This window comes from Didymosphaeria variabile (assembly GCF_027946475.1).
Source record: "Didymosphaeria variabile strain IMI 356815 chromosome Unknown scaffold_3, whole genome shotgun sequence".
NCBI lineage: Eukaryota > Fungi > Ascomycota > Dothideomycetes > Pleosporales > Didymosphaeriaceae > Didymosphaeria > Didymosphaeria variabile.
Window position 1 is genome coordinate 4,278,294 of NW_026611622.1, and position 12,466 is coordinate 4,290,759.

General features: G+C 50.5%; 1 protein-coding gene across 1 annotated transcript; it reads left to right on the forward strand.

Annotated features, from left to right (window-relative positions):
• Positions 1-419: 419 nt before the first annotated feature.
• N0V89_004755 (uncharacterized protein) lies at positions 420-1,584 on the forward strand (the record flags this gene model as incomplete). The annotated part of the gene is made up of 3 exons (XM_056213537.1): positions 420-727; positions 831-1,188; positions 1,291-1,584. 3 exons carry the CDS (start codon positions 420-422, stop codon positions 1,582-1,584), a joined length of 960 nt encoding a protein of 319 aa, XP_056073845.1.
• Positions 1,585-12,466: the final 10,882 nt, after the last annotated feature.

Sequence of the window (12,466 nt, forward strand, 5' to 3'; positions counted from 1 at the left end):
ATCCCGTATCAGTATTTGAGCTCTGCTGACTGGAGATACAGGTGATCTAGACTCTGTGGGTCAACACGCGCTTTCACTCATTCACTATGTAGCCGACCTTAATCTTGACAAGAGAGGAAGGGCGAAAAGAGCCTGGGCTTTCCCTTCAGTCTCTGTGTATTGATATCCCGTATCAGCAATGAAGCTCTACTGACTGGACAAATAGCGGGATCTGGACTTTGTGAGTTGATGAGCGCTTTCACTCATTTCCCCACTAGGCCACCATATCGACCGGCAACCTCTTTCACCACGACAACCAATTTAGGATTTGGTACTGTTGCCTAGGCCAACGCAATGGCCGCAAACGCGCCTGGGTTATTATGCCCCTCTCTCCCTCGTCGCCAGCAGAATCCACTTGATCCGTCCTCTCTACCGCAGCAATGCCTGTCCCACCTTCCGTTCAACGCGAGCTCGATAGAGTCCAAGAAGCCGTCAAGGCCATTCGAGCTCGCAAGGCACTTGACCCGATCCGTGCTAACGATATCTATGTAGACGATATCATCGACTTCAGCTGCGAAGTCAGTCCCCGTGTGTTCAAGTGGCTGTCTGGTCTTCCGTCGGACCTCACGCAGCTTGAGCACTCGGACACTGCACCAGAGATGACTGCAGATATGTACAAAGACCTCTTGAATTGGGCTGCGAGCAATGTCCAGCGCCTCGAGAAAGAACTCGACAAGCACGAGATGGAGTACCGTCGTCTTGGACGCGACTAGTGAGCTTTCCAGCCCTCTCAAACAAACAAACATTTTGTGATAGCCCACGCTATCAAGTAACTGCTAACACGCCCACAGCCATGAGACCCCCTTGGCCCTCCGCAACCCCACCGCCATCGCCTACAACACCCGCGCGGAAGGCATCTCCCCGTCCGACCTCAACATCCATCCCACCACCCGCCCCGTTCCGCCAATCAACCCAGCCATCCTCCAGTCCTTGAAGGCCATCTTCGACTCCGTGCATCCTCGATCCACCCACGCCTTCTTCACCAACTGGCGCACCATCCAAGCCGCGCTTGTGGACATCCACAGGCTCCTCAACATGAACTACGAGTCCTTCAGCAGCAGCAAGTTGCGCCACATGCTCACCGCCATAGAGCACGACATCGACCTCTCAAACCTGCTTCTCGTGCACATCGCCACGCAGCTCACCGGGGTACGCAATACCCGGGTACAAAGTCGATCTGTCTTAGACAAAAACACTTCGTACCTACGATCTCCACATTTATAACTTGGCTGACTTTACCTGCGCGTCTAGGTATCTCACTCCCTCGATGAAGTCGGTTCGCGACGTAGGGTGGGCGACGGCGCTAGTCTGCACAACGCTTTCAGCGTCGAGGGCAGCGCGTATAGGCGGTGGGTTAGTGCCTTTCCGGAGGTGGTAGCCGGCGAGGTGGGCGTTGACGTTGCGGAGAGGGTGTTGAGGATGGGCACCCCGGAGCTGAGTATGGATTGGAAGAACAATTATCAGTGGAAGGAGGAGGGAGAGGAGAAGACCGGGGGATTGGGGTGGATGTGGGAGTCGGAGAGGGAGTATGATCTGGAAGTCTGAAGGAAAGACAGACGGCGTTCAGATAGAAAATGATGGTACGAGCAGAGATAAGGATATGGAGTTTGAGATGGGAGGCGTGCTTGGGTTGTTACACAACCTACAAGCGATGTTTGAACGAGGGAAACAGTGCTTTTCCATCTTTGGAGGTAGCACGTTGTTTGGCGTGCACTTCTTGGACATGTTTTCCATAGTCCCATGGAAGAATGCTAAGGATTGTTGATCAATGTATCACCTTAGCTGTGTTAGAGATGGGTCTCGTGAAGTTGAGCTTCTGAACTTGTTAGCTTACTAGAAAGAGCGCATGCTACGCTCGGCCTAGGGTACAGAAAGGACGGGGACTGGACGGGGAATGGGATGGGGATGAGTTGGGAATAGCATAAAGACAGAGGTGGTACTGATGGGTCTGCCTCCGCGACCTTGCTGCCCGCTCGCCCGCTTCCCTACATCTGTGCGCTCACTTCCCACTCTGTGCGCTCACTTCCCACGCTGCGCGCTCGTTTCCCACGCTCTGCGCTCGTTTGCCACGCTCTGCGCTCGTTTACATCCGTGCTGCGCTCGTTTCCATCCGTGCTGCGCTCGTTTCCATCCGTGCTGCGCTCGTTTCCATCCGTGCTGCGCTCGTTTCCATCCGTGCTGCGCTCGTTTCCATCCGTGCTGCGCTCGTTTCCATCCGTGCTGCGCTCGTTTCCATCCGTGCTGCGCGCTCACTTCACTGGACCTGCCCTGGCCTTACCTATATGTATACCATGCCTGTGCCACTGCACCGTTCCCGAAAAGGTAGTCTATATTTCTTTTGAGTGTGTTGTGTTATCGTGAAATTTCGAATTCGCGCCGTTGATTGGATCTTTTGCTGAACAGAGGTCACACGACATATGCGACCCACCTTGAAGACCACATCTTACATGACTTGCACATCTCAGAGCTGTCGCGGTGAGCAGTCGCGTCTGTGAAGTCCGTCGTTCGAGGTTGTTGTCGAGGCAGTCTGCCTGCTTGTTCTCCTTGAGAGAGTCTTCCTCGCCCGGGCGAGGCAGCTTGCCTCATCATAGAACAGGTATTTAAAGACCGGCCACTCTCGCAGAAGATGTTGCATGCTTCAAATTACGCATATTCATATGTGCCACGCCCAGTAAACGGGACATGATGGCAGCTGATAAGTATGGTTAGTTACGTCGCTTGTCGTATGTGTACTAAGTTTGTGGAGAACCTCCCAATGAAGAGTGGCTGCAAGAAGCGCAAGGAATGCACGACAACGAGAACAGTACGAGCAAATCTGTGAAAGAAACGTGTCTGAGCAGCCGCGAACACACTGGAATCCCTGCACGGGTAGAGGGTACGTTTCTGGACCGCCCCACGCTCATGACATAGGAAGGCCAAGCTAATGACAACTCTCAGTTGACCCAAGTCGGGCTCAAAACGAAGCACATACGCCTACGAAACACCTCGACATGTCTCCTCAATATCCTACGTCTTCGCATGTTACAGATTCGGCGAACATAGTTCGATGTGGCAAGGCACGCCGCACTCCACATGTCGAACCCACGACATCCCGCGATGCATCGCATACAACACTGTACGAGCCTGATACACGTTGCACCGAAGAGGACGACAAAACAACCGAAAGTGAGGACACAATGTCAGTGCTAGACATGTATGAGAAGTTGCTTGAATTGAGAAAATTGAATGCTCTACTTGCGAGCGTACATTTCGACGAGGAGAGAAAGGGATGACCTATGCTTTATACATAGGTATGGTACAGAATATATTGCGGTCACATATTTCTGACGAATGACCTTGAAGGCTATGCGATCCTAAGATATTGCTTGCAAGTCAATGCACCCTGACAACATGTCTTTTTCGCTCTTGAACTCAGCCCACCGTCGAAGACTGCTCTCCGTGATGCGATCTGATGTGTAGTGATCTGATGTGTTGTGATCTGATCTAATGTGAGGTAATCTAATGTGCTATGATCTGCTTCGCCTAGAGAAACACCAACGCCCAGTATAGGACGCACATGCTTACTGATGTGCGCGGCTGTGCCGCGCAACATTGATTCGACGTGATCGATCATAAGTGGGTCCCTCCCGCGGTGAACACTAATTCAGCACCCGCGCTAGCGTTTATGCTGCAAGGTTTCCATTCTCATTTTGATCTCATTTCCATTCTGGATTTTTGACGCAGTCTATGGTGTACCCTGACTCCCACTCTTGCGATTAGTTCCTCGGCAGGTGCTTGTGTGGCGCAACGGGTTGTGTACTTATAATCAAAATGGGTCATTAGGTCCCTCTCTATGGTCAAAGCAATGCATCATGCTGGTTTGCAGCTCTTGAAAGAGGCAACGTAAAGCAACGTAAAGCAACGTAAAGCAACGTAAAGCAACGTAAAGCAACGTAAAGCAACGTAAAGCAACGTAAAGCAACGTAAAGCAATGTAAAACAACGGGAAGCAATGTAAAGGAACGGGAAACAATGTAAAGGAACGGGAAGCAATTTGACGTGACCTGATGCGATATAGTGTGCTATGACCTGCTTCGCCAGTGTGGGACGCACATGCTTGCTGATGTGCGCCGCTGTGCCGCGCAACATTGATTCGACATGATCCTTGTGTGTGGGTCCTCCACGTGGTGAATGCTAATCTAGCGGTGCACTAGCGCTTATGCACCAAGGCTCGCTTTGTGGCGTTCCGCAACGACTGACGTCCTCCAACACCTGCTAAACTACATCAAGCATTGCCTGACCTTTGCGCAAAGAAGGACCTGCTGTTTTGTTTCAGTCAATTCAAGCGAACACCCAATTAAGCAACTAAAGCATCGGCCGATTGATTTGCGACTCGTCGCCATTTTTACCAAATCGAGAAGTGCGGTGAGCCGGGCAGACGACCGCGATCTGTAGACGACCGATCCTGCCGAGATTGGCTACTTCTTCGATGGCCGGTTTCCCGGGGTCTATGGCGGTGGAGGATGGTTGGGGGCCAAACAACTGAAGGGAAGAAAGGGAGCCGGGGTATCCAGCGGGATGCGTCAAAGCCAAGGGCTAAACAACCTTCTAGAAGGAAGAGATCGTAGCGATGGCGGACCGCCCGCGCGTAGACGTACGCGGAGCGGCACCGTAACCGCCTTGTCGATCATGATAGCCCGTGGGATCGGCGTCAGACGTTTGTCGCCGGGGAACAATATCCACTTCCGAGGCGAAAGCGTCAATGGGCGTGAGAAGCACAGGGTGACAAGGTCTTGGGTCTCGGCTGTCGTTTTTTTGGGGGAAGGATCAGAACCTTGCCAGCTACGCCGCATGCCAATGTTTGCCTACACCAAGCAGTCCGTCTAACGAGAGTCCTCCAAATTTCAGGCCCCTGATTGCCTGCATATGCACCGTATTCGATTCGATGTTTCAGTCCAATTACCGAGCCGATTCGGCTTTCGTTGCTCGGACCGTGCAGGATCAGCCGCCCCGAGCCTCCCTTACCGAGCTCTACGCAATGTTCGGGAAACCTTCTAGAATAAAAATTGCAAGATGAGAGGACCCTGACTCTTGTCACGACGGTAACAGGTGTGTTAGCGCCTATCATCTTACGGGATCTTCTTAATGAGAATTGCTTCCATGTTCTAAGACAGGACAAAATTCTAAAGCAGCGGCACACGTCTTGCGCCGATGTTGCAGCTAATGACGCTTTGAAGAATTGCCAGCTATGATCTCTCGGGTTCGGCTGGAGAGGGGCTTGGAATGTGACTCTTCTACTCAGTTGGTTCACACGCGGGAGCTGGACTACAGAATACTATTACGGAGGGAGTCCTTTCGTCTTACTAAACCATGGTTCATGCAATTCGCAGGTTCACAAGAACCATCGGTGTTAAGGGGTCCCCCTCATTGATTAGGCTCGCCCAGTCAAAGGGTGATCTTGCGCCTGAAGAGGCGTTTCGCACCATCGATGTGTGTCGAGCTCCTGCTTTGCTTCCGAAATAGCTGTTGTGCGTCCAATGTGAAGGATCGATAACCTTGGAGAAATGTATGGTGGAAAGGTAACCCGCACCTAAGCTGCAGAAGCGAACTCTACCCTGGGTGCCGGGTATAACCCATGGCTTAGCCTTTTATTCCCCGAGTCATTGGCATGCATTGAGGCATACGTATTAAATGTATGATGCGGTATTGGGTCTTCTGGCGAGATAGCTCGATAGTACGAGACTACAGCCCCCTCACCACCATGGTGTGTGCCAGGGTTTCGAATTACATCGAGCGTATTATGTGGAATAAGAAGAGCTGGGCTGTACGGCAGACTGAAATCACTTGTACGGGTAGAACTCCAATGCCAGTTCTCATTAGATGGAGGACTGTTAGTGCCCACCCATAACCTCCTGGGAAAGGTGGAATTGTAACCTGCATACATGACTTCTACCCAGCTTCAAAGAATCAACACAGCCTCTTGGAGGCGGCTCTGACGATCCGCACATCACAGCGCACTCATCTGGTTTTACCGAGCCTAAACGGCCCGAATAAGCACTACTGCGAAGCGAAATCATGAAGAAGTCAACCAGACTTCAAACATCTGAGACATTATCATCAATGTATCTCGCAGCGCGAGACGTGAACAGGGATTAAGCAATTGGCGGTGTGTACCCTGTGTGTGAACGGTGTCCTATAGTCCACGTGCAGCATGCAACTTCTTTGGGCGTTCTATCCTGGACAATCATGCAGCAGATGGCAAGGACGCAGTTGACCAATGGGCCACAGCGTAGATAGATGCAGCGAAAGCTAGGAACTAATAACGTCGCTCAGCAGACAACGCTTCCAGAAGCAGATTTAGGGGAAGGCCGGCGTGACCAACAATTTGGCTCAATCACGTTGCGATGATCACAGCGCCGTGCATCTTAGAGGGTCCAGAAACAGAGGAGATCCGACCATGTAAGACTTCGGTATCTCGATCAAGTTCCTGCGTACGCACAGGTCATGAGGCTTGCATGATGGGAAGTGCCATTCCACTGACTTAGCGTTGTACAGGGCACATGGTGTACACACTGCGCGGCTGCGGGTATAATTTCGTAGAACTAGGTGCGTGTACGAAACCATGCTAGATCAGCATCCGTAGGATTTTTGTGTAACCACAAGATATCCGTGCAGGCTCGTCATGTTGGCCTGAGGCATCAAAATCGTCCACCTAAGATACACAGTTAAAAGGGATGCTTCATCAGTATTTTTAGTCCTCACTTCTCATGGTCTACATCAAACTGATCAAAATTTCGTTGTACTCATATCAAAACAGTCCTTATCAAGAGTCAGTTCAGCCCCTAGAAAGTCAGTGTCTTTTTCTCAGCCGAGGTGTCGTCTGCAGTATGGCCCAGCAAGAAAATTCGCAACACCTTTGGCGCAAGATGGCGAAAAGTAGGTCTCCATTGTTGTGGGCATTCCTACGCAGTATTGAGCATGAATAGAACTCCTGCAGAAAGAACGTCTGCAAGCAGCGCAGAGAAGCCACCCAAGTACCGCCGGCGAAGAATCTTCTGTACGTCGAAGCAGACCGTCGGAGACTGGGATTACTTCAAGAAGGGGGTGTATGTTGGAGATAGCCTGAAGCTCGTCGACTCGAGTTAACACATACATGTAGTTACCACTTCTCAAGCGTGTGAGGCTACGCCCTCAGCGAAAACTCAAGTGCCGACTGAACACTCCGCATCGAGCGCATCGAGCGCAGTCGATACAGTCCGAGCTGACGAGCCAAAAAAACCATCTCTTGTCGAGTCCGATATATCGTCTAAGCACCCTGAAGCCTCGCGCACGACTCCAGAAGAGCAAGAGTCGATCGAGAACGAGAACGTGTGCCCGCTTCTACACCTGTTTGAGAAACTGAACGAGTTAAAACGACTAAATGCTCAAATTGAGAGCGAGCGCTGGCATGAGTAGGGATGAGGTGCAGATTGTATGATATATTGTATACTACGCGGGCGTTGGTTGCCCAAACAACATTTTGCCAGCCATTTCATGCTGCATACTGCGACTATTCGCATGGCCATATTAAAGGGTCCAAAGGCCTTTTGTCATGCATGCATGTATAGCCTACCGCTAATAGCTGGTTGAAGATGCCCCCAATCCGCTTCACGCCATCCCTGAGAACTGCTTCACGAATCTCTCTTTGGCTCACCACTGCGCATGTCGCCGTCTTGTCTCAAGAGCTCGCCTTTTGCCGGGCCTGGTGGGCGGTACGGACCGTCCTCCTGTATGCATCTTCTGCCACGTTCCCTGTGCCACTGACAACAAAGCAGAATGGGTGGCCCGTGCATATTTGTTGTTCTTGTGAAGTCTTGATATCGCAACTTCGATTGGACGCGATAGCGTAAGGAGGCCGGTTACAGGACGGAAAACTCCTCACGAATGCTGCTTGACGACCAGTATAACGCGTATCATGAGGTCCGGCGAAAGTAATGTCAGTGGACACGGAGGAGTTAGCATGCACCTGTGCGCGCGTACAGGGGTGTGGATTGGTTGAGATAATCGATCAGCAGGTTTGGTAGGCTCTCATGCTCTCAGTCATAGTCTTGGCTGAAATGTCCAGGGCAACGCCACATACTTCACCCACACCTCTTTCGCTTGACACCATAGTAGGTTCTAGAGCTTCATCAGCTGGGCGAGGAGTAGCTGTAAAAGGCGTGTTTCCCCCACCAGATAGCCTACGTTTTCAGGAGATCTGTCTTATAACAGGATAGCATGTCAAGTCTAGACGCTCTCACACACAGTTTCGCGACACGCAGACCCACAGCCACTCTACGCGTCAAAGGTGTTGTGATAGGTGTGGGTCATGACGACAGGTGGTATGTTTGGTCCACTGGTATCATCGTCGATCGAAGACTGACAATGTTCAGAGCTTCCGGATCAAGAGCGCCGGCAAGCAGTGCAAGCGGGGATTGACAACGAGGTTGTACAATCAGCTGTGGATGAAATGCGTCTGAGCGACAGGGACTATGCAGGCAGGCATGCACAGGCAGAGCGTATACCACGACCTCCCCAATTTCGTAAGACTAATTCATTGATAATACTCAGTCAATACGATTCGAGCTTGCAAAGAATCGCATACTCCCACGACGAGCCTCCAAACTCCACCTGAGAACCATCGATCTCTCCCCGTCTCGAGTTCAGTGGCAACAGTTCCGTCTGGCAAGCCGTGTTATACTACCATCGAAGAATCTGGGACTACGCCTAAGTGCCCAGTTAGCTCGCATGCACCGCCATCCCTTGAGCCTGATAACGGTTTCGCTCGAGAGCTTGAATATGAGAGTGAAGAACACATTGAGTTCTTATACATCGAGCTCCATGCGTTGCCAGAGCTGAGAGGTCAAGAGCAAGCGTTGGAACGAGCAGTGCCGCGCTGCTAAGGGTCCGCACTGCGAACTGTACTTACGCGCCTCGAATCGTACCAGTGTTCCCAGTACCCAGCTCGTAATACTCCATCCAATGCGCCCTCAACATTGAGTCAAGTTGCGGACCAAAAGCGAACGGTTAGGGCGACGAGAGTAAGGATAGCAACCATAGGCCTCCCAATAGATATCGTATTCATCTCATGAAAAAGGTTGTTATGTTGGATCTGCTTAAGAAATATGGTAAGGAAATACGAAAAACTGGACGCGCTCACCGAAGGAAAGAAGGGAACAATGTGGAAGAACAACGACTTTGGCGTTGATGTTGGGCCTATGAAGGACAGATCCAACTCAGAAGTCTGGCACCTGCAAGTGAGTAGAGAAGCCGAATCACGTGTGGCGAAGGAAATGAAGAAGGAAGGCACGCATAGACCCTGTTCAAAGATACTTGCGACCTAGAGAATGCGCCAGATTACGACATGTTGGCACGAACTATTGTGGAGCAATTCTAAGAACCATCACCGGAATACCTAGTTGGAGAAAATCTTGCTATGAAAATTCATGTGGAGAGGCTCTTTGCAACATGAACGTTCCGAGTCATAATTAGGTCCTTCGTGGGCCGATTCAGGTCGAAGACATTGTCAGGTGGGGAGTTTGGCTGGCGCGGCACATCTGTAAACATTAACGCAGTTGTCCTAGGCGGGGGGACTCATGCAGTACAAAAATCCCCAGCGGTCAGAGCAAAAGGGCAAATGTCCCCTTGATTTGATTTACAGTGTGAGTACAAACTAAGACAATGCGGCCTATCAATCTTTTAGTCCCTCGAAAGTTGAGGCGTGCGCTGTAGGTTTCGTGACTAATGCGAGTGGCTGTTAGATGACTGACAGGACCGATGTCTTTGTTTCAGTACAGCGTCATGGCCCAGGAAGGATGGTGGCCCATCCCAATGATCTTTGTTCTGGCATGTAGGGCTAAAATTTAGGAAGCAAAACGCTGATTCTAGTTGGGCCGTAATCTTTCGTTGTTGTCTTACAGTATTATCGGTGCTTTGCAGAAAGATTGTGCTACATCCTACGGCGCTGGAATCAGCAATTGGAGAATTCTCAACTAATATAGTAACTATAGGGTGCGAATTGTTGGCTTATCTACTCTAGTACGCTTATTTTAATAAGTTAATACCCTAGTTTAGGCTCCACTAGGCCCAAAATATAAGTTTAACAGGTTTCAACCAATGCTTTAATCCCTATAGTCACTACATTAGTATAACTTCTGATTCTAGCGCTGTGGAAGGTGGCACATTCTTTGTGCAAACGATAATAAACGGGTGATCTGTATATTAGGTGTTCTGAACAGCTCTTCGCTCAGAGAAAAACAATTTGTTTTTCTTACTCTCGTCAGAAGACCTCTAGCTTTCATCCAGCCAGGCTCCTGCATTCGCTACATACGAGTGGAGGAGAACAATATATGCCGCAGTTAAACTCACTGCTGCATGAAAGAATTAGCATAGTCAGCCGTCGTAAGGCTCTCGAGAGACGCATACGAGGATGTTTCGCCTCACTCGATGGCTAGCTTGGCGGCATATTACTGATACCAGTCGCGCAGGATGGTCATCTCGAAGAGAATCAGCTTCGGCAGAGACCATGTACTGGAGAAGTTTTACAGCCTTTTCCACTTGTCCGTCTGATCGGTATACAATTTCGAGCTGGTGCTGCGACGCCAGTCGCGAGGGGTGATCTGGCAGGAACACCTCGTTTCTTATTTTCACCGCGTCCAGCAGCTTTACCGCCTTCTTTACTTGCCCATCTTTGCGGTAGGTTATTGCGAGTTCGTATTGCGAGTTCGTATTGCGCGGACAGCAGCCCCGGGTCATCCTCGCCCAAAAAGCTCCTGAGTTCTATGACATCTCTCCAGCCACGTCACTTCTTCTTGGATCGTCCCATCGTCGTCCAAACATCGACCATGTCACAAACACAGCCTCAACTTCGCTTCCGTTTCGTAGTCTTGCTCGACCTCTAGCAGTCATACCGCGTGCGGCAGATGTGCTCTCCACACTTGCAAATCACGTAATTGTTAGATAAGAAGACTTCTACTACATGCCGCACGGCTTCATATACTACTTTTGCTAGGTCACCGTACTGCTCAATCCAGATCCAAGTCGCTAGATACATGAGGTAAAAAATGTCGTAGCACTCCTTGTCGTCTGTCTTTAATGTGCTGTCACTGTCTTGTTCCGCCTACCGGCCGTCTTTGTCTCATCTTTCCAGGAACGAGTGTCCATAGAGCGTACCAATAGCCTCCTCCGTCCGAGCTTCGACTGTACCCTTAGCATTAGCGATCTCGGTATAGCCTTCCACTCCACACACAACGTGAACCCTAGCAAGTCCGCTGCCACTGCATTGTGCTTATAGATCCGGCTGAAGGATACCACCTACGCCGTTGCCACTACCTTTGCCGAGACTTTGTCCTCGCGGAACTCTCTGCTTATAACGCGGACAAGGTCCTGCACCGTGCTGCGAAGTAGCTGCAGGTACTTCAACATAGACCGGCGGTTTCTACTCTGGTCAGCGGCTGCCTGCGCAATCGCTAGCGACAGTCAGCTCGTTCAGCAGCTCGTCCAGCAGTGCTAAAACTGAGTGTTTGCTCACTTCTAATCATCCCTTAGCGAACGTAATTGCTGGGCTGCATTGTTAGACATTCCTAACGACGGAACCAGTCGTTGTGGATCGTAACAGAAATTCGCTTAGAAGATCCAGTGTTGTTCAACGAAGGGTTAACTTCATTGGTATCTCTAATCAATCATGTAATACAAATGCTTCAAGCTGAGTCATGTATTTAATTATGATGCGATACTCAACAACTCGACACCCCAAGCTCTATCTTCTGATCCGCTCGTCTCTCTTCATTGAAGTTCCAAGTGCCATCAAGCCCTTTCCATATTGCATGAAAGCAATGTTCCGCATGGGGATGGGAATCCGAAGTCCAACGGGGCGTTTCGCCAAGCGCAACACGTGAAACGTGAAGGAACATGAACAGGCAGTGCGCGAGGTGCTCCTCCATAGAGGACCAAATTTCCATATCCAAACGTTGACCAACATCCACTTCGCTGGAAAGTCGATTTTCCGCGAGCGATGACCCCTCCGACTCCTTTTTGAAGAACGGGAATGGACCTAAAATCCTCCGCGGATCCGAGAGCCACGATCGAAATTCCCCAGAAGTCGCATTGTCTATGCACCGGGCAGGCATCCAGGTGTAGCTTAACACATCAAACACACATCCGTTTGCCTCAAACTCAGCCAAGCTAACACCGCATTCCGTGGTTCTTTCGTCCTCACTTCCTGGCCTCTGACCGAGGTAAATCAAAACCAGAAGGCCAGCAATGAGACAAAACGTTGAGGCAACGCTCACAAGAACACATCTAATGAAATATTTGTCGAGAAACCGCCTTTCCCCCCCGACAGGCTGCTCCTCGGAGACAATCTGATCATATTTTTGGCGCTTTATGATCCCAAACATGCCTAAAACCCGTGTCGGCGACTATGCTTTATC